Here is a 22248-nt window from a genome sequence, read left to right as displayed (position 1 = left end):
TCAGTGTTTGTTGGTGGTACCAGCATCCACCTAGTTGTGTAAATCAGAAATCTAGGAGTCCTTTTTCGTTTTTCTCCTTCTCCTCTCAAATAGTAATAATAGCTACTAGTTACCGACACCATCGCCACATATTCCAAATGTTCTTGGCGGTACTCTCATAATTAGTCGCATTCCATTCCAAATAGATCTTCCATGTTGCCTGCAAAATAATGCTTGTAAGACACAAATCTGATCATGTCTTTTCCCCGTGGAGACACTTCAGTGGCTCCCTATTGCCTACATCATAAAGCCTGAGATACTTTCCTTAATATAGAAGGATCACCCTCATCTGCCCACCCCCAGCCAGCCTACCTCTCTAAGAACTTCCATTACACCCTCTGAATTGACAATGATTGCTTAAAAACATCATGTTGTGGCTTATTGGGATGACTCTGCAGGTTACTCCCTCTGTAGAAAATTACCTTTCTCCATTTCCACTCCTATTTTTCCTTTATATGTTTTCATGTCTGTGAAACTCAGATATTTCCTCCTCCAGAAACATTCCCTAATTCCTCCAATTATTCATGTCCTAAGCGCTGCTTTGAACATTTGCTTATTTTGTATCTGTCACATTATCTTAGTTTTATTTGCTTGTCTCACTTTCTAGAATGTTAACTCTTTTAGGGCAGTGAGTCTCTTATTCAATTCTAGGTCTTTAGCGTTTAGCAGGGTGCCTGGCACATAAGTAGTTGCTCAGTAGATATTGGCTAAACTCAATTTAATAACTTAATTGTGAAATTATAGGGCCTTGTACTCCGTTGAAAGAATTTCGGCCATTAGTGATGTGGGAACTTTTTTTCTGAGCAGAAGGCAGGTGCAAGGAGGAAAAAGAAAGACCTAAAGTCACTCCCCTTAATCTTGGGCACTAGTTCTTCATGTGCGCTATGTGTAAATTAGTCATAAATATTTGTTTCTATAGACATTCTCATGTAGACACGTATTCTATCGCCATTACGGGTTGCAAACAACCTCAGAGTAGTGCCAAGTATGGACTTTTGCAGAGTAGAGAATGGAAGGTACGAAACAAGTGCCCTCAATTTGCCAAGAAACCTGTCTGAGTACAGCTTGGCTTTGCTTTTATGTGGCCGCAAGCGGAGGATGAAGATATGCCCAAATATTCCTGAAAAGTGAGTAGGAGAAATCATCCTTGTTTACTCCATCCATTCTCACTGCTTCCCTGGCACCATAGATAGTTCTCACTGTGAGCTCAACTGCGCGGGGCAGGTATTGAAACTGTCTGTGGCACGAGTGGCGGGGCTGCATTCTAGATGGTCAATACTATTGTTGGGACCGCACCCTCTGGAAGCCACGCTTCTACTTTCGCGCAAAACCCTGACTTATTCAGGTCACAGGACTTCGGCCTATCACTGTAGAACCCTAGCGTGCAGGGCAGTGCCAACTGCTGATTGATACACGCATGGTCTAAGGCGATCTCCTGCGTTGAGGAACACCGATTGGAGGACCCAGCCGGTAGTGCTTCCCAGGATACTGGGTGGCGCGTTCCGGGGATGCAGGCTCCCGGGCGGCCACAAATACCGCCCGGAAGCCTGAATACGGCCTCCTGGGTACAGTACTCTCAGCTGCCGGCTAGGCCGCTATTCAGAGTGCTGGGCCCCTGCTGAAGGACTTGCGTGCACGTGCTTGCGTGCGTCAGGCGTGGGCGCGCGTGCGCGGCGCCGCAGTCTGTGGGTTGGCTGGTGATTTTGCAAGCGGGAGGGGCCGTGCGCGCTCCTGCCTCCGGCCTGTGTTCCCCACCCCCCCTTCCCTGGTCCCGGTCGCTCCTTCGGGAAGATGTCGGACACTGCCGTTGCTGATACTCGGCGCCTTAACTCGAAGCCGCAGGACCTGACCGACGCTTACGGGCCGCCAAGTAACTTCCTGGAAATCGACATCTTTAATCCACAGACGGTGGGCGTGGGCCGCGCGCGCTTCACCACCTATGAGGTTCGCATGCGGGTGAGTCACGGGGTGAGGAAGACAGCTGAGGGGAGGACCGGACAGCTGGGCGGGGAGGGCGAGGAGAGCGAGGAGGGCGAGGAGGGCGAGGAGGGGGGGGGAGGCTGCCGCGGGGGCGCCTAGCAGTCGAGAAGGCGCTTGCAAGCCACAATTGGGGGTCCCGGGCTGAATAGGTTTGGAGTGAGGTCTGCAGACTCGGTTGTGGTCCAAGGATTCCGAAAACTCCTCTGAGGGGGACGTCAGACCAGCTTGAGGGAAAACAAGTACCCATGAGCAAGAAGTGAAGCATGGTTAGACAGGGTGGGGAGGATGGAGAAGCTTGAAGTGAGCAGTTCAAGGAAATAGGAATCGTGACTGTAGCAACAGAGGAAGGAAGTGTGGAAGAGGGCTGGGGGATGGAAAGCCAAGGCAAGATATCGCTGGGACCCCTCACTAAACTAGGTTGTGGGAAGTCTGCCTGAAGAGGGAGGTCAGGAAGGCCCTGCTTGGTACTAATGAGGTCTCCCAGGGATGATGGAGTTAGAGCAAAGCCTGGATTAAAAGGAAGATGACATTCCAGGATAAGAAGACAGTAGGCTTGGTGGAGAAGAAATAATAAAGGGAGTCTCCTTGAGGCTGAGTGCTTTCTACACTTATGTAGAATTAGAATCTGAAGGAGAGAAGTGTTTTCTCCTTAAGTTTTCTCAGAGACACGCTGTGTCTCAGTGAAACCAGGCCTTGTACTGGGAGTGGTGGATTGTCAGTCGCTGCTCTTATGCTATACTTATCCAGCAGATTTGAAGTATCCAGAATGTTTATTTCAATGCCTGTAGGCTCTCATTTACATATTCTGTATATGAGTGTCCATTTGCCCTTTCTCTCCTAGATTAACCTTTGGAATCAGACCCTGGTCTGTAGTTACGTTAATGTCTGGCATTTCAGGACTGCCCCAGGAGTGGAATGTCTTCTTCCACTGTATATACTACAGAGAACTTTACTCTCTAGCGTTTAGTCCACAATGCAAGGATGGAATGTGCAAGTAGAGTACATGGTTTGCAGGTTCTTTGCCAGTTGAAGTGGTTACAGGCAGAAAAAGTTTGAGGATGATTGTCTAATTCTCCTTATGTTGTTTTCTCAGACTAGAGGGCCAGACTATTCTCTGTGGACAGCATGCTGCTCAAACAGCATTTGAAGACCTAAAAGTGTGTGTGTGTGTGCGCTTCCATTTTTGAACGAATGAATTGAATGAACGCATGTGCTCTCCTACTGGGCATTGAAATCTAATTGAGAAATGATAGTCTCCAAATTCCAAGTCTGGCAAAGTCTAGACTGAAGAAAGGGAAGCAAATAGCAAAAAATGAGAACACTCATCTATATAAGAACTATCTGAAATCATCTTTGGAGGGAAGAATGGAAGTTAGATCCCTCAATATGGGATAAAAGCTAGGAAACCTCGGCATAACTTGTTCAGTGTAAGGACTCTACTGTGGAGTTTGGAGACATTGTCTTGATGCGTTGCCCAAGAACCTTAGGAAGTATGAATGAAATAAGGCATTTTGTTAACAACCGGGACTGTTTGGCTAGTGCCTACTACATGCCAGGCACTGAATTAGGTTTTAGTTTCCAGATCTTTACCGAAACTCCATTTTATAGATCAGAAACCAAGGAGGAATGCAATTTTGAGTAACTTGCCCAAGTACACAAAGCTAATAAGTAGCGGGGCAGGGATTTGAACCTAGGTCTGTCTGACTCCAAAGCCCATCATATTCTCTCCTTTACACGATAGTCTCTGGTGATGCTTACTTTAGTGTGCAAAGTATTTCTACCCATTAAGCTCTTCATCAGTCCTTGGCACAATTGTACAGTGATGATAGGGTTGGTGGCAGTTCCTAGTTCTGTGGGCTTAATTTGTATGGTTTATGCCAATGTATAAGCTGCATAAGCTTTTAACATTTTTGTTCAACTCTGTGTTGGGGAAAAATTGGCAAAAGTCATTTGGTTTTAAATTGCTATTTTAAGCGATTGATCATAGTAGGCCTTATAGGAGCATGCGATTCAGAGAGTGGGCTTTGGGAGTTAGGCATTGTGAAAGGTAGAAGCAGATGGCACTGACTTTTTCCCTTTGCGTACTAGCTAAATATTTCTGAAGCTGCTGTCTCACATTTTGCTCATGAAAGAATTCTTTCCCTCCCTCCCATCTCCCCAAGATATGAGGAGTCTGGAGAGGTGTCCTGGTGACTTGACATGATGTGTATGGGAATTTTCCAATGTCAGTGGTCCTGTGGACTTGAACTTTGCTTCTTCTCTCCTTTCCATTGACTTTGTGGTTATCAGATCCGAAGGACTCTATATTTTACACTACACAATCCCGTCTTTCTCATGTGGTTTGTAGGTTGGAGCTGGGGGGCTAGCCTAGGACACAGTTAGCCCCTTCCTTAGATGGCTAGGTGCTAAGATGAAAGGCCATTATTGTCACCATCCTGTGGAAGTAGGGAAAGAATAGAATTTTTGTAAGCCAAAGGAGGAAGTTTACAAAATGGCAGTGGGTGGTTTCATTGTGTCTTGGAAGAATCTACTCAGTATTTTTTTCTTTTCTTTGGTCCTTCTGTTGGCTTTTGTAAAAGCCCACTAGTTAAGGTTCCACTTTTAAGGAGCATAGTATTTGTAATGAACTGCGGTAGAAACCTAGAATCACGTGATACTGAAGCGTTGTTTTTCTTGTAGGATATACTCCCCCCTAGTTTTATTGAGATATAATTGATATACAACATTGTGTGAATTTAAGGTTTATAATGTGATGATTTGATACACATATATATCTCTTGCAAAATTCTGAGAATGTTTTCTCTAATGGGTTATCTTGAAGAGTTAATACATGCACATGGTACAAGATTCAAAAGGTATAAGAAAGGTACCCTGTAAAAATTGTCTCCTTCTCACTGTTCTCCAGAGATTCCTCTTTTTGAAGAAACCACAGTTTCCAGTTTCTTATTTAGTCTTCTAAAGGACTGTTTAGATAATAAAATATTACTTTACCTATATCTCACGCCACTTTAAGTCATTGACCTTCCTTGGACCTTGATCCTGGATAGACTTGTAACTAATAGAAGTCAGCTAGTTATTTGGCTTTTGATGACCTATATATAATACCTGGATCCTGATAAAATAATTTCCAGACTTGAGAACTACAAAGCATGATATAGTGAGGACTGTGTGAAGCCCTAGCATAGCTCCAAGATGCTTAATTCCTGACGTGAGGCAATTGTGGAGAAAGGAGAGAAACTGGTTCCTTTTATTTCCATCTGCTGATCTGAATTGGCTGCTGGGAAATATAGTCACTATTAATACATGTGTTTGGCCATTTCTGTTTAGAACATGTAGGCAAGAGTGAGGATCAGGGCTCTTTTGTTTGTTGGGGATTCATGTTGCCATAGAGTCTTAGGAAAATTCTCAATGATTAAGATGTGGGAATAAGCTGATTTATATCAGGGAGCAAGCCGAACTAAGCCAACCAAGTGTAATTGCTCTTTCTGCTGCACTTTCTAGATTAGGAACAGGTAAACAGACATATAGGACCTCTGTGAATCAATTGAATATTTATCAAGTAACTTGCATAGTCTGTATTTCAGGGCTTGCAGAAGTAGTCCTGGCTCCCGATTTCCATGAAATTACAGTTAGGTAGCAAGATGAGCATGAGGCATAAAACAAGTCTATCAGGCAGTGCTGCAGTATAATTGTCATAAGAGTTCGGAGGAGAGGCAGGCCAATAAATTCAACTGGTATTGTTAGGAAAGACTTCCCCGATGAAGTGGGACTGGAGCGGAGAGTTGTAGAATGGAGAGGACTTAGGCAGGAAAAGCAAAGGAAGGCGTACCTTGGAAGTGCTTGTCTTACAGTCTTTACAGGGAACTTAAATTCACTTTCCAGTGGAAAATGTAATACATGCACATGATAAATTCAAATTGTACAATGAAAAATGTGACCCACCCATTCCAGTTGTCTGATTTTATTCTCCAAAGTCACTCACTATCTTTTCATCAAGTGACTTCATAAATATAAATATATACACATATACAAACCCCTTTTATGTTTTATTAAATTTATTGGTGTGACATTGATTAATAAGATCATGTAGGTTTCAGGCATACATTTTGTGATACTAGATCTGCATGTCGCTTTGTGTACCCAGCACCAAGCTCAGTTTGTCTTCTGTCACCATATATTAGGCCCCTTTACCCTTTACCACCCCCACCCCTTTCCATTGGGTGACCACCATACTGTTGTCTGTCTGAGTTTCAGTTTTCTATCCTACATATGAGTAAAATCATATGGTTTTTAGCATTTTCTGACTGGCTGACTTCACTTAGCATGATAATTTCAAGGCCCCTCAATGCCGTTGCAAATAGCAGTATTTCATCTTTTTTTGGTATTCAACCATAAATTTAGTAAGTGTTATCGAGCCAAATAATATGCTAGAATACAACAGGGTACAAAATAAAGACCTTGTGAAGCTTTACAAAAACAGTGGTAAAGGTTATGGAGATAAAGAATGGCCCTAAAAGGAGACTGGAAATTGAAGGCAGTGGGTCATCCATTCATTAACCATGTTTCAGAGCCTGAATGCCTCACGTAGTCAACGTTCTTGAGGACACAGTGGTGAAAATAAAACGCCCTGTTTGTGCCTCAGGGGAATTAGACAGTAGCTCAGAGGACAGACAATTAAATGAGAAACTCAAAGTGTTAGTCACAAGTAAGCCTGATTTTAATATCAGAACTCATGGTTATGATAGTTAAGTTACATGTAAAAGTGCCTAGCACAGAGCAGGCACTCACAAAATGCTTGCTGTTTTTAATAAACTAAACAACTTTACTTGTGTGTAGAGAGGACTGACTTATATACAATAGTAAATTGTAATCATTCAAAAAGCAAAGAAGGTTAAACACAGAAGTCTTGATGAATCATATAACCTTGAGTTAAGTACAAGGTCCTTGTGCCCCGTCTCCGTGGACTCCTCTTTGTCTACTCCAGACTAAGTTTTCTCTGCTAATCACTGTCTAGGAAAGCTCATTAAAAGATTTAACTGATCAGACTAAATGTTTCTTTTCTTAATTCATCTCATTACCCTTCCGACATTCCAGTACTGGCCTACACACTTGACTTTCATAGCTTCCATTAATGCAAATAGGATCTCATCAAGGTCTAAAGATCCCTAGGAGAGCTGAGATTGAATATCTTCATCTGAATGCATAAAATAGCAGCTACTCCTGGGATATTTCCCTTGTTCATAGTGTTTCCTTCAGTCAGAGGTGAGCTTGTCCACGCCGTGAAAAATGAATGGACACATTTCAGATTCTCTTAAGTGCCTGGATGAAGCTCAGTATTCCATCTTTTCTTATGGCTGAGTAGTATTCCATTGCATATTTGTGCCACATCTTCTTTACCCAGTCATCTACTGAAGGATGCTTTGTTTTTTTCCACGTCTTGGCCACCGTGAATAATGCTGCAATGAACATAAGGATGCATATATCTTTGTGAATAAATGTTTTCCATTGAGCTTTTCAGGTAAATATTCAGAGGAAGGATAACTGGGTTATGTGGTAACTATATTCTTAGTTTTTTGAGGACCTGCCATACTGTTTCCAAAATGGCTGTACCAGATGACTTTCCCACGAGCAGTGAATGAGAGTTTCTTTCTCCATAACCTCTCCCAACATTTGTTACTGCCTGTGTTGTTGATAGTAGCCATTCTGATGGGTATGAAGTGGTAGCTCATTGCAGTTTTGATTTTCATTTCCCTAATAGCTAGTGAACTGAGCATCTTTTCATATATCTGTTGGACATTTATATGTCTTCTTGAGAGGAATGTCTGTTTGGGTCCTCTGCCCATTTTTTTAATTGGATTGTGTGTTTGGTGTTGAATTATATGAATTCTTCATATATTTTGCGTATTAACCCCTTGTCAGAGGGGTTGTTTGTAAATATCATCTCCCATTAGGTTTTGTCTTTTTGTTTTGTTGATGTTTCTTTTTGCTCTGCAGAAGCTTTTTAGTTTAATATTGTCCCATTTACTTATTTTTTGCCTTTACTTCCCTTGCCTTTATGGTCAAATTCATAAAATCTTCTCGAAGACCAAGGTTTGTGAGTTTAGTACCTATGTTTTCTTCTATGTAATTTATTGTTTCAGACCTTACATTTAGGTCTTTGATCCATTTTGATTAATTTTTATACAAATCCCTTTAAAAATACAAGTAGAGGCAAGCTATATATACTGTTCTATATCTTGATTATCTTGATTATAATGCTTAATATCTTTTCATACTGGCATAGTCTTTTACATTCTTTTCATAGTTGTGTAGTATTCCAGTGTATAGGCGTACTATGTTCATTTACCCAATTACCTATTAATGAACACTTATTATTGTTACAAATAGTAACATGCAGTGAAAACCCTTGTACGTACATACTTACATGTAACTTCAAGTTTACTTGTAGGAAATATTCTAAACAGCAAGGGACTTCTAATCATTCACTGTGACAAGGGCAGATGTGATAAGGTTTGGCATTCATGTGGTGATGTTTTGAAGGGGTTATAGGACCATGGTCCATAGGAGCTCTTTCTTCATTGGGACCTTGTGGTTCTGACAGGCGGCCACCACAGGCCGAACATTACTTACCATCTCTCTTCTCTCGTTCTGTCCTGTAGACAAACCTACCTATCTTCAAGCTGAAGGAATCCTGTGTACGGCGGCGCTACAGTGACTTTGAGTGGCTAAAAAATGAGCTGGAGCGAGATAGTAAGGTATGGGCCCTGTTCCCTGTGTGGCACCATTGCAGGACAAGATCTGCATAGGCTGAGAGGGCATAAGATCAGAGACTGAAATTTTGAAGGCAGTGGAGAGGGTGAACACACCCTGTCTACCAAATACCAATATATTGGATCTGGGCAATAACCTCTGAAACTTGAAAGTGGTAAGTTTAGGAGAGATCTTAAAGAGAAAGTATTACTTCACTCAGTGGCTAGTAAAGTCACATAACTCCTATACGTGCTAAACATGGAAAGTATAGTGTCAGGAAAGGCCTTGCTAGATTCATGGATGGTAGTGGATTGTTAAAGTGAGGAATATTTGAAGTTTATTTCCTTTCTTCAGAGATGGTAAACCTCCCCTCCCACCAAAACAGTTGGATTAATTTTTGACCTGAGCCATCCTGGCTGTTCTTGTGGTCTGCTCTTGCAAGTTGTTGGCTGTGGGGTACGATGGACCCTATGCCTTAGGAAATGAGGAATAATACAGTGCTTTGCCATCTCATTCCCTCTCTGAGTTCTCCCATGTGGCTGATATTTTGCGTCTGCCTGCAGATTGTAGTACCACCGCTGCCTGGGAAAGCCTTGAAGCGGCAGCTCCCTTTTCGAGGAGATGAAGGGATCTTTGAGGAGTCCTTCATTGAAGAAAGGAGGCAGGGCCTAGAACAGTTTATTAACAAGTAAGCCAAGTTCCCGGGGGCTCCTCTGGCTGCTTTTCCATCTCAGTCTTTCTGTGTGTTTCTCCCGTCTCCGCTTTTGTAATGAGTAATACGGTGTGCTGCCTATTGTGTGCTGGGTTGACTGGATAGCAAGCCTCTGTTCCTTTGAGCAGAATTCTGATCCCGTTCCTCAGGACCTGAGAAAGCACTGCATGGTGCATGTGTCTGGGGACTTTTCCCTCCCTTACCCTCTATCCCTCTTCCCTTCTACAATATTAGGGTTGAAATGGTGTCCTGCTGCTGTATGCCACTTGCTCGAACCTCAGGGCTGACCTCCTCCTTTCTCCGCTATCCGTACTCCCATAACCTCTGCAAGTTTTCCCTGATCTCAAATACTACCAATAACCATCTTGATCTCTTTGCAGAATTGCGGGGCACCCACTGGCCCAGAATGAACGCTGCCTACATATGTTCCTGCAGGAGGAAGCAATTGATAGGAACTACGTCCCCGGGAAGGTGCGCCAGTAGGAGCCCCTCTCACCACTTGCCCTCTACTTTCCTGCTGAAATGATATTGGTTTTTACACTAAGCCTCTCTCTCTTTCTTTGATCTGAAGTTGGCTGCCCATCCCCTGGCCTGATAGACTGTCTGGCATTGTGTTCCTTGGTACCCGACTACACCGTGGGCACTCTGCTAGGAACCTCTTCTCTGAGGAGAGGTGGGAAACCACAGGCAGATGCCCTTTGCTTGGGGTTGGGAGTGGGTGGGGGGATTGGACTGGAAGGCAATTTCTCAGGCATTTACCCATGCCAGAAGGCTAACGTGGGGGGCGGGGGTCTTGTGCTGCTGAGGCACTTGGCTGCATACTGATGCTGCAAGTCCAGGGGAATTTTCTTACTCTTAGGTTAACCAGGAACACTGAGCAGGGAAAAACCCTGCCTCTCCTACCTGCATGAATTTTTTCCTTTTTGGGAAGGTGGTAGAGACCCAAAAGCTGTCCTCATTTTCTCTAGGCCTGCTCCCGGTTTTTTCCCAACAGTTTCTTGTGTTGCTTTCTCTGCCTCTTGTTGCTTTCCATGGCAGCAATCCTCCTAGAATCTAGGCAGTTTATTGTGGGGAACAAAGTGTGCGGGTTTTCTGGGCCCGTCGTCATGGCTGCTTCGGAGTTAACAGAAAGCCATAGGGCAGCAGGGGAGCTCCTGTTGCTGAGCCCCTTTCCTCTGTAGCTGCCTGTTCTTGCTCACCAGCAGGTGAGTCAGTAGGGGCCAGCAGTCCTCCCTTCCCTGCTACTTTATGGATCAGCTTTGTAGGTTTGCTGGGTGGCTTGAGGGGTGAGGGCAACTCACTGCTGCCACGAAACTCCCTGAAGGTGGGAGTGGATCATTTCCTAGGTATATCTGGGTGGCAGGGAAGAGCATCACCACTGTCTTCCATCCTCCCTTCTCCCATCCCATTTAGTGCTGCCCCAGGGCAGAAGCACATGAACAAACCCCATACTTTCTGACTTCTCTCAAGCATTTTGAGCTGTTGAATAGGGCTCACGGGCAAGAGCTGCTTCTGCCCTCCGCTTGGTCGCAGGGTTATTGAACTGCCTGAACTTGTTTCCCGTGGAACTCCAGTGTTCTCCCCAGAAGTTGAGTTACGGATAACAGCTGGGTATGGGTTTCCCAAAAGTTTAGAGTCTGAAGCAACTTCTTCAGACCGGCAAGTTTACTGGGCTTCTGTCTGGGAGATAGTGGTTTGCTGGGGCCCGGTATCTATCCCAAGGGGTAGGACGGGAGCAGGTCACCTCTGGTGTCAGGGCAAAAGTGGAAGCTCTCTACTTAGATGCCCTATCATGGAGGGATTGGAGTTCTCTGTACAGGGTCTTGGGGAAAAGGATTACTGATTCAGACAAGATTCAGAGTAGATAGATGAGGAGGGGATTTTGACCTGGGATTTGGAGCCCATCTAAATATTGAAGTTCCCTGTGATGGAAAGGCTCTCCAGCTGCTGAGCCTGTGCCAGGGGCTGTGCAACCCCAAGAGAGAGGCTCTGCTCCCTTTCCCACCTCTCCAGTGTTGGTGTTGTTGCTGCCTTTTTGATTTGTACTCTCTGTTACTGTTTTTTTTTAAAGATTACTTCTTTCATTGTGCACAAGTGCTGAGAGCCTGAGGCCCCATTTTTGCTGTGTATATATCCTGATTCGGGGCTTTTATTCAGCAACTGTTCATTCTTCTGTCAGACAATGTCATATTCAACTCTGTTCATATTAAACCACTGTGAAGCAAGCCTCTGTTGTCCAGTTTTTTTAATTGTCTAGGATAGTCTGGATATTGTGCGGAAATCATGCAACATGGTCAATTTCCTGAAGTGATAAGTTTTGTATACATTTTTATTTAAAAAAATATTTTATAGAGCCCTGATGGTGTAGCTTAGTGGATTGAGCGCGGGCCTGTGAACCACACGATCGCGGTTCAATTCCCAGTCAGGGCACATGCCTGGGTTGCAGGCCAGTTCCCAGCAGGGGATGCATGAGAGGCAAGCATACATTGATATTTCTCTCCTTCCCTTCCCCTCTAAAGATAAATAAATAATTTTAAAAATTTTATAGAGAGAGGGGAAGGGAAGGAGAAAGAGGGAAAGAAACCTCAATGTGCAAGAGATAACCTCAAATAGTTACCTCTTACATGCCCCGCCAAGTGGGAACCTAGCCCACAACCCAGGCATATGCCTTGACTGGGAATTGAACTGGAGGCCTTTTGGTTTGCAGGCTGGTGCTCAATCTACTGAACCACACCAACCAGGGCTCATTTACATTTTTAAAAAGTGGAATTCTAGCTGCCTGTAGTAATAATTATTCATCCTTGCAACTTGGAGTTGACTTTGTCACAGAGGTAATGAATGCATCTGTTTGCAGGAAGTAGCCATAGGGCTCAGTACCTGTGGTTTGTGCCCCATTTAGCAGATTTGGTTTTTAAGCTTGTGGGTTTGTTCTAATTTGGGTAGAATATATTTAGTATGTGTATGTATATCTGTGTATGTGTGTTCATGTGCTATAGGTTACATAAACACGTGTGCATTTGTTTTATCCTCTAAGACACCCCCACACACCACCTACAAACACTATTTCTTTTATAGGCTTTTAACCTCAATGGGATTTTTAAAAAAATATTTTATTTATTTATTTTTAGAGAGGGGAAGGGAGGGAGAAAGAGAGGGAGAGAAATATCCACGTGTGGTTGCCTCTCAAGCATCCCCTACTGGGGACCTGGCCCACAACCCAGGCATGTGCCCTGACTGGGAATTGAACCAGTGACCCTTTGGTTTACAGGCCGGCACTCAATGCACAGAGCCACACCAGCCAGGGTTCAATTGCATTTTTTCTTTCAAATAGACTTTATGCAGGCAGAAAGGTGAATGAACTCCGAGAACTGTTGATGGGTGAATATTTTCACCTGACCGATGTGTTCTGACGTGGATTCCTACACAAAGTGGGTTTTGGGGAAAGGTTTGGAATGCTAGGAGGTAGCAGTCTTGTCATTTCGGAAGTCACAGCTAGTTGAGAATGGAAAGAAGGTATAGAAAGTGATGTGGTCAACATGTTATGAATTAAGGTGACAGCGATGTTTAGGTGAAGTAGAAGGGTGGGGCAGAGTTGAGGAAGAGTTTTGGTATTTCTGGAATTAAATGACTAAGATATCTGAGGGAATAGGACAAATAGATGCTCTGTCAGATAAAAGAGTAATGAGAGAAATGCTAACTTTATAGTCAGCAGTGTTAGAGAATGAGAGAATAATTAGAAAAAACAGCTGTAAAAGAAAATATTAACAAAATGGTGGACAGGTGACATTGATTTTACAAGTACTAATTAACAGCCTCCTCTGTGTTCAGACTTATGCTAAAAGCTGGGCTGGGGACGGAATAGGGTGGTCACAGTATAAGTAAAACATGATTCCATTCTCTTTTTTCATAGGTCTTATTACTTCTTTTTTTAAAAGATTTTATTTATTTATCTTCAGAGGGGAAGGGAAGGAGAGAGGGAGAGAAATATCAATGTATGGTTGCCTCTCATGCGTCCCCTGCTGGGAACTGGCCTGCAACCCAGGCGCGTGCCCTGACCTGGAATCGAACCATGATCGTGTGGTTTTCAGGCCCACACTCAATCCACTGAGCTACACCAGCCAGGGGAGATCTTACTCCTTCTTATACTTTAATTCAGGAGATGTCTACACAAGGCCAGAAAATGCTAGCGACAGCATAAGAGGTCTAGGCGCATCCAGTTGTCCAGTCTCTTTTTTTTTAATTCCACAAAACAAGCAGCCTTTACCACAGCGTTACAAAAACACTTTTTATCTTGGCAATATTTTACAACACACTTAGCTTCAAGAGTTGGGAAAGAGAAAGTTGGAGACTAAAGGGAAAAATTTCTGCGAGTGTTACTAAGAAACTGTTCCAGCTCTCCCACCCAAATAAAAGTCCAAATACCACTTAATTTCATGACCCAACAAGAGGCCATGAGGAAAGCAGTAGGAGAAACTCGGGCTATTTCACTATGGATTATGTCAGAGATACAGGAATGTTCAAGACAGTCATCAGCATTGTCGGTCGCACAGATCATTTCTGTAGTTGTTTCTTCCTCCCATTTTGCCTCCATAGCCACCTCGGTCCCTTCCATAGCTGCCACCACTCCTGTCTCCTCCATAGCCTCCACTTCAGTCTTTATCATGGCCACCAACACCATCACTGTCTCCTCTGTATCACCCCCACTCCTTCCCCCACCATAGCCACCTCAGTCTGCACATCGGCCTCTATAACCCCTCTCTCCATTGTAGCCTGTTCCCCGGAAATCCCCTGAGGGACAAGAGTCTTCTGGTCTGGGCTCATTGCACTGATGGAAGGAATTCCTGTGAGCCAAGTTCTTATTTCCACGTGATGCATTAGGGCAAACCCAGTCCCCATTTTGGGGGTCTCCACCTCTCCCCTGAAAGCCTCCATGGCCTCTGTATCCTCCACAGCTTTACCACCCGCCTCCACTTCCACTTCATAAATTCAGGTGTTGTGGTGACAAAGGACCCTTTAATGATATTGTCATGAAGGTATTCCTCATCAAACCACTCAATGGTGGAATATTTATTTTCCATTGAAAATAATATTTCCTTGCCTGAAGGAGGGTTATCAAATGACACTGTTGCCTCCCCGTTTGGCTTCCCTGTGTACAGATTTACCATTGGTTTTCCCATCTTGTTTGTCTTGATAAGTCCTGTCTGTTTAAGGAACTCCCTGACTTGATCTGCCGACATACCTTCCCCAAGTCCTTGCACAAAAATTGAGTTGCTATAGCTGGTCTGGGTTTATAATCCTGACCACCAAAATTTTTGAAGCCACCACCAATTGATCCTGTCATAGGACCTCTTTTAGCCTTGTCATATCCTCCATGCCCTCTACCTCCTCCCTGTGACCTGCCATATCCTTTATTATCTTCTCCAAACCTACTCACATCATGACAGTCATCTTTGTGGTGGCTGCAATTTTCCTTCTGTGAATGGTAGAATTTGTGATGTTTTTTTAAATTTTATTTATTAATTTTAGAGAGAGAAACATTGGTTTTATTGTTCCACTTGTGCATTCTTGGTTGCTTCTTGTATGTGCCCTGACTGGGGATTGAACCCACAGCCTTGGTGTATTGGGAGGATGCTCTAACCAGCTGAGCTACCCAGCCAGAGCCAGAACTGCTGGCTTAAAAAAAAAATCTCACCCGAGGATACATTTATTGATTTTACAGAGACAGAAAGGGAGAAAGAGAAATCGATGTGAGAAACATCAGTTTGTTGCCTCTCCTATCCACCCTGAGGCAGGATCAAACCCACAATCTAGGTATGTGCCTGGACTGGGGATTGAACCTACAACCTTTTGGTGCATGGGACAAAGGTCCAACCAATTAAGCCACTCAGGCAGGGCAAACTGCTGGTTTTGATTATAGGACCCATGCTGCTGATCATCACATGGACCCTGATGTTGATTATAGCCTGACTTCTGGTCCTGTGAATCCTGTTCACCATAGTTGGACTGGTCTTATGAAGGTACTCTTCCACTTTGGCCTCTTGATGACTCTGTGTTTTTCTGCCCATGGTTATTATAAGATTGCTGGCCATATGCGCTCTGCTTTTGATTCTTATAACCATTGCAGGACTGTGAATGACCTGATTGGCTTTATCCATACCGAATAGCCTCTATAGTTCTGTCCACATGAGGAATCAGTAGTTTGCCTAGAGCCAGAATAGCATTGTGGTTCTTGTCCATAACCTTGATTGCCTTAACTTCCATAGGAAGAATAACTTTGCTGCTCACCCCCCAGACTGACCATAACTTCCAAAATCTGACATGACTAATGGCCGTGGAACAGAGCTCCCACACCCTGCCTAGTACGAGGAATTGGAGGGCCAGCTGGTACAGTGGCTGAAGCTCCAGTCTTCTTTTTAACTATCAGGTCAGATAAATTCCCTCTTTTTGGAGTCAGATTGGCCATTATAGCCCAATAATGGGATCCCGAAAGAATCCCACATCCAAGTCTTCTTGCCCTTCAAAACTGAGAAGCATACTTTATTTATTTTTAGAGAGAGGGGAAGGGAGGGAGAAAGAGAGGGAGAGAGACATTACTTAGCTGCCTCTCACACATGCCCAACCAGGGACTTGGCCCTCAACCCAGCATGTACCCTGACTGGGGATCAAACAGTTGACCTTTCAATTCACAGGTCTGTGCTCAATCCACTGAGCCACACCAGCCAGGGCTCTCTATGCTTTTGAGAAGAGAAAACTCATTCCTTACAAAACCGACGAAAGTGGGATAATTATTAACAATACAAAACAATTCTTTAAGTCAGAGCAGGCTTCTTTTAAATGGGTACTTCCTATGGGGGTTTTAAGTGTTTGTATATAGACCATCGACTACTTGATATAGAGAAACTGAAGGTAAAGTATTATGAGAAATCCTGCCAATTGAAGATCAGTCAGAAATTGGATAAAACAGTAATTCTTTTTTAAATAAAGATTTTATTTATTTTTTTAGAGGGAGGGTAAGAGAGGGAGAAAGAGGGAAATACGCGTGAGAGAAAAATTGATGGGTTGCTTCAAACACAGCCCCAACCAGAGACCAGCCTGAAACCCAGGCATGTGCACTGACTGGGGATCCGAATGGGTGACTTTTTGGTTCACAGACCGGCACTCAATCCACTGAGCCACAACGAGCCAGGGCAATAGTAGTTCTTAAGTGAAAAATAAAATACAGTTAAGTTCACAGAAATTTGTGTAATACTTTTCAAGAAAATGGTGTATGATTATATCAGCAATCTTTTTTGTCCACATGTAGTCAACTTTCGATCATCTGTGCTAATGGGATAATACATTTTTCTCTTATTATGCATTTTTCTAACATTTAAACATAGGGGTGTCTAGTACTCCTATGACTTATTTCCTAACATGTCATCAGAATGAAGACTCAGGAAAACTCTGAAAAGAAGTAGAAAGAGTAATGGGCCTGAAATACCAACCTGGGTTCTGGAGCTGGCTATGCTATTAACTGGCTGTAGCACCTTAGGCAAATTGCTTCACCACTCTGGGCCTGTTTTCTTAATTATAAAATGAGGGGGTTTGACTATACAATATTTGCAAATGTGATTGGAAGAGTATCTTAAATCTCTTCCAATCTTTGCCAAGCGGTAATCCCTGGATGTAATAACCACCAAAAAGGTAAAAGCACAGTTTTTCCCATGTGATGGAGTTTGCCATAACATAGTTTTCTCTCCAAGAAATGAATGACTCTTCACTTAGGTTGATTAGATTTTGTTTGCCCACATCCTGTTGTACCAAGTCATGAGTGCCCTGCTGAAACTTGGTGTTCATTTAATTTAGTTGCCCTAGTTTTATTCTAGGTTCTTCTAGTTGAAATTTTTAAAGGAAATAGTCACCTCATACCTATAAGAAATTATTCTTATTTACAATATATAAAGTATAACTTCACTGGTTATTCTGATTACACAAGTGCCTATTTTGTTAAAATATTTTATTGTGATAAAAATTCAAAAGTAAGCCCTGGCTGGTGTAGCTCAGTGGACTGAGCGAGGGCCTGCGAACCTGACGATCGTGGTTCGATTCCCAGTCAGGGCACATACCTGGGTTGCAGGCAGGTTCCCTGCAGGCCACCTCCCAGCAGGGGACACACGAAAGGCAACCATACATTGATGTTTCTCTCCCTCTCCTTCCCCTCTAAAGATAGATAAATAAATAAAATCTTTAAAAAAAATTCAAAAGTAATTCATGCCAGTTGACAAAATTCAAATAGAACATAAATGTGTAATAAGTAACAGATTTCTCCCTATTCCTTCTCCCTATTCCCATTTTCTAAGAATAACTTAATTTGGTATGTGTCTTCCCAGACCCCTTTCTATGCACAAAATATGTATATTCATATATACATATTCACATATGAATATATGAATATACATATATTCACACAATATACATGTATGGATACCCACACACTTGTATATAGTGTTTTTTAAAAAAATAAATATTTTATTTATTTATTTTTAGAGAGAGGGGATGGGAAGGAGAAAGAGAGGGAAAGAAACATCAATGTATGGTTGCCTCTCATGTGTACCCCACTGGGGACCTGGCCTGCAACCCAGGCATGTGCCCTGACTGGGAATCGAACCGGCAGCCCTTTGCTTCACAGTCTCGTGCTCAATCCACTGAGCTACACCAGCTAGGACTTATAGCTTTTTAATAAAAAACAAAGTGGGCTAATATATGTTCTATTTTGCAAGTTAATTTTTTTCACTTTGCAATGTATTGTGGACTTCCTCTCACATTCGTGTATGGAAATTTACCTCGTTTTTTAAAAATGGCAGTATAAAATTTCCTACTTATAGTATCACAATGTAATGATCCGCTTATTGTTGGAAATTTGTCTCCATTCACTATTACAAGTGCTACATATAACCTTGATCATGTGTTTAGTGCTTATATAGGATAGATTTTTAAAGAAAGAATTGCTGGGTCAAAGGCTGCCTGCATTTTACATTTCCATAGGTGCTACTAAATTGCCTTCTTCTGTGGTTCACAGGCCCACGCTCAATCCACTGAGCTACACCAGCCAGGGCCTAAGTTGCCTTCTTAAAGAGTGCAGTTTAGGTTCCCACTTACAGCAAATGAGAATTTGCTTCCTCACCAAAAGTGCAGCAATTCCTATTTCCTCACAAAAAGTTTCTTTGCCAAAAGTGGCAAAATATTAAACAATGGATGATTATCCAAACTATTTGGTGAAAATGGTGTTTCTTAAGTTCTAATTTGCATTTTTCTGGTACATTTAGTTGTAATAATACCACTATTGGGTTTTAAAAAAATGTCCCCGCATATTACATTTTGGTTGTTCTAGAAGCAGTATTTATTACTGCTAGTTGAACATTCCGACCATTCCTCACTGTAGACAAACCAACACTCTTAATTAAAGGCTCTGAATGTTCCTAGCCAGGGGTGTCGAACTCATTTTCAGCAGGGCCCACATCAGCCTCTATCAGCCTTGTGGTTGCCTTCAAAGGGTGGTTGCCTTCAAAGGGCCGAATGGAATTTTAGGACTGTATAGATGATGTAACTACTCCTTAACTAGGGGAAAGGAGCTCTACATGCGGCCCTTTGAAGGCAACCACGAGGCTGATGTGGGCCCCGGTGAAAATGAGTTTGACACCCCTGTCCTAGGCTTCTTCCCGCCAGACTTTGTGGGGAGGGGAAATGAAGCAATTAATCTGGAGGCAAAGCAACATTATCTGAGGTGCTCTCAGGACTAATACTTTTCTCAGGTTGGCACTGAGACCAAGCCCAGAGAAGCAACAAATGCTGAACCAAAGACTCATCTGACCTCAGGGCCAACCTCCTTGGAAACTCAGGGGAATAATACTTTTCCCTCCAGCTTGGGACTCTTTTTCGGGCATTTCTCCCAGAGCTAAACCTTAGATTCGCACCGTTGGGAAAAGGATAGGGTCCTAGATCTTGCTGGTGACTGAAACAGAAGGCCTCTGCTCTTCCAGTTGGCTGTCTACATGTCAGTCAGAAATAAGCAAGCTTTTGATTGGTCTTAAGCAGTAGGAAGCACATGCCCTCTTCTGATTGGCTTCTTAATCGAGGGGTGGGCCACGACGATGTCTGCTGGTTGGCTGGAATGGGAGACCAATTGGAACCCGGTGGCGCCGCTTTCGAAAACGAAGCCTGCCTGGCAGCTCCTGGGAGACTCTGTGGCTTGCCTTCGAGCTCCCGCGGCTTAGTTGGTAACTGCACCCCTGTTCTCCGCAACCTAGTTACCCTCTACCCCGCCCTCACCCTGTCTCAGATTGTCTTCACGCGTGTCATAGTGACTCAGCCTGTAGTCTCCCAATCTGGTGCGTAGGGGGTCCCTGCCTTAGCCTGCAGGTCTCCTCCTACCACCGCCAGCCCAGAGTTCTGCCTTCACTTGGCAGCTGGGGTCCTGGGTCGGGCCAGAGAGTGGGAATCGGGGACTAGGAACGTGGAAAGAGTTTGCAGGCATCAGGGTGAAGTTCAAGAGGGTGGAAGTGGGAGAGTCTGAGCTCTGTGGTACTGAAGGCCTTTGTATTAAGTCTCAGGAAGAGAGCAGAAAGTGACCCAGAAAGTTCTGCCATCAGAACTTTCAGCCACCATTTCAGCTAGCCATCCCCTCTATAGCCTGGTTTTACCCCTAGTGGCTCCTTCCTAGACTCATCAGTTCCTAACTGCAGCAAACACATTGGCCCTCTCAGCCTGGACTCAGAGTGAGTCCCCCTTTCTTTCTTGGATCAGTGGACTTGACCTCCTTGCTCTATTTCTACACTAGAGCATTCTCCTTGTGATAAAAAAAAACCTCAAAATATTATGCACAGGTGGGGTTAAGGTACACTTTGGCCAATACCCACAATCCTAGTCCTCTTTTCCCCCTTCCCAAAGGTAGACACTGTTAACAATTTGGTGGGTAAGCTTCCAGGTTTTCCTTTAAAATTATTCTTCAATTGCAGTTGATATAAAATATTATATTAGTTTTAGGTATAAAACCTAGTGATTAGACATTCCTATATCTTACAAAGTTAGCACTTTGATAAGTCTAGCACCCCCCTGACACCATGCATAGTTATTACAATATTACTGACTATATTCGCCATGCTGTACTTGATATCTGTGTGACTGTTTTTATAACTGTCAGTTTATGCATCTTAATCCCTTCTTTTTCATCCATTCCCCGCCACAACCACCTCCCATGTGGCAACTATCACTCTGTATCTATGCATTTGTTCCTATTTTGTTTGTTTCTTTGTTTTGTTTTTTTCAGATTCTGCATATAAGTGAAATCATATGGTATTTGTCTTTGTCTGACTCATTTCACTTCGCACAGTATTTGCTAGGCCCATCTATATTGTTGTAGGTGACAAGATTTCATTCTTTTTATGACTGAGTAATACTTCCTTGTATATATACCACCTCTTTTTTAAAACAATTTTATTTATTTATTTTTAGGAAGAGGAAAACAAAAGGAGAAAGAGGGGGAGAGAAACGTGGATGTGTAAGAGAAACTTTGATTGGCTGCTTCTTGCACAGGCCCTAACCGGGGACCACCTTGAAACCCAGGCATATGCCCTGACCAGGAATCAAACCAGTGACCTGTTGCTTTACAGGATGATGCTCAACCAACTGAGCTACACTGGTCAGGGCTACACCACCTCTTCTTTATTAATTCATCCATAGATGGACACTTTGGCTGCTTCCATATCTTGATCATTGTAAACAATGCTGCAATGAACATAGGGATGCATATGTCTTTTCAAATTAGTGTTTTGGGTTTCTTCAGATAAATACCCAGAAGTGGAATTGCTGAGTCTTCTGGGTCCTTCTTTTCTCTTGTCACAGCCTTTGTTTTAAAGTCTATTTTGTCTGGTATAAGTACTGCTACCCCAGCTCCTCCCAACTCCAATTTATATTTTCATGAAATATCTTCTTCCATTCCTTTACTTTCATTCTGTGTGTGTCTTTCATTGTGAGGTAGGTCTGTTGTAGGCAGCTTATGTAAGGATCTTGTTTACTTATTCAGCCACCCTATGTCTTTTGATTGAATTATTTAATCCATTTACATTTTAAGTAATTATTGATAAAGATACTTGCATAGTTATTGCCATTTTATTATTCATGATTTTATTTTATTTTAAATATATTTTATTGATTATGCTATTACAGTTTTCCTGATTTTTTCCCCTTTGCCTCCCTCCATCTGGCACTCCCCTTCCCTCAGACAATTCCCCCACCATTGTTCATGTCCACAGGTCATGTGTATAAGTTTTTTGGCTACTCCATTTCTGTACCTTACTGTACGGCTACTCCTATACTGTACTTTACAGCCCCGTGGCTATTCTGTAATTACCTATTTCTGCTTTTTTTTTACACTGTTACTTATGCGGCTCCTACACCAAAGACATATTCAAGGGCAGGAAAGGACTGCAAAGTGTTTAGTTTATGCCTTTCTTGACACCACATTCACTCGTTTCCAAAAGTGAACGGGCAACACAAAGGCAACTATTTCTGCTTATTAATCCCTTCACCTCTTGCCCCATTCCCCCATGCCCCCTTCCCATGTGGCAACCATCAAAATGCCCTCCATCAAAATGCCCTCCATATCCATGATTCTGTCTGTGTTCTTGTTTGCTTAGTTTGTTTTTTAGAATCAACTCTCTCTCTCTCTCTCTCTCTCTCTCTCTCTCTCTATATATATATATATATATATATGCCATTTTGTTGTTCAT

General features: G+C 43.0%; 1 protein-coding gene, 1 long non-coding RNA gene, 1 other non-coding gene and 1 pseudogene across 3 annotated transcripts; 2 read left to right on the top strand and 2 right to left on the bottom strand.

Moving 5' to 3' along the window:
- The first annotated feature begins 1695 nt into the window (after positions 1–1695).
- On the top strand, positions 1696–11707 carry SNX12 (sorting nexin 12). The gene is made up of 4 exons (XM_037038945.1): positions 1696–1995; positions 8679–8774; positions 9333–9457; positions 9862–11707. Exons 1-4 carry the CDS (start codon positions 1831–1833, stop codon positions 9962–9964), a joined length of 489 nt encoding a protein of 162 aa, XP_036894840.1. The 5' UTR covers positions 1696–1830; the 3' UTR covers positions 9965–11707.
- On the top strand, positions 2121–6148 carry LOC118982054 (uncharacterized). The gene is made up of 2 exons (XR_005065470.1): positions 2121–3013; positions 3113–6148. It is a non-coding gene; the product is annotated as an uncharacterized LOC118982054 (long non-coding RNA).
- Positions 11708–13829: 2122 nt separating the features above from the next.
- On the bottom strand, positions 13830–15801 carry LOC118982051 (TATA-binding protein-associated factor 2N-like; annotated as a pseudogene).
- A 6088-nt stretch (positions 15802–21889) lies between these two features.
- On the bottom strand, positions 21890–22020 carry LOC118982057 (small nucleolar RNA SNORA13). Its single transcript, XR_005065472.1, has one exon. It is a non-coding gene; the product is annotated as a small nucleolar RNA SNORA13 (small nucleolar RNA).
- Between the last annotated feature and the right edge of the window lie 228 nt (positions 22021–22248).

The sequence above is a fragment of the Sturnira hondurensis genome, unplaced genomic scaffold, assembly GCF_014824575.4.
Source record: "Sturnira hondurensis isolate 20B ecotype Veracruz unplaced genomic scaffold, ASM1482457v3 Scaffold0024842, whole genome shotgun sequence".
NCBI classification, from domain to species: Eukaryota; Metazoa; Chordata; class Mammalia; order Chiroptera; family Phyllostomidae; genus Sturnira; species Sturnira hondurensis.
Note: the sequence above shows the minus strand (reverse complement) of the source record. Positions and strands in the feature narration are given on the sequence as shown.

Coding starts and splice junctions, on each gene's coding strand:
- SNX12 (XM_037038945.1), top strand. CDS start 1,831: ATGTCGGACACTGCCGTTGCTGATACTCGGCGCCTTAACTCGAAGCCG. Junction 8,775..9,332: donor AGCTGGAGCGAGATAGTAAG/GTATGGGCCCTG, acceptor GTCTGCCTGCAG/ATTGTAGTACCACCGCTGCC. Junction 9,458..9,861: donor CTAGAACAGTTTATTAACAA/GTAAGCCAAGTT, acceptor ATCTCTTTGCAG/AATTGCGGGGCACCCACTGG.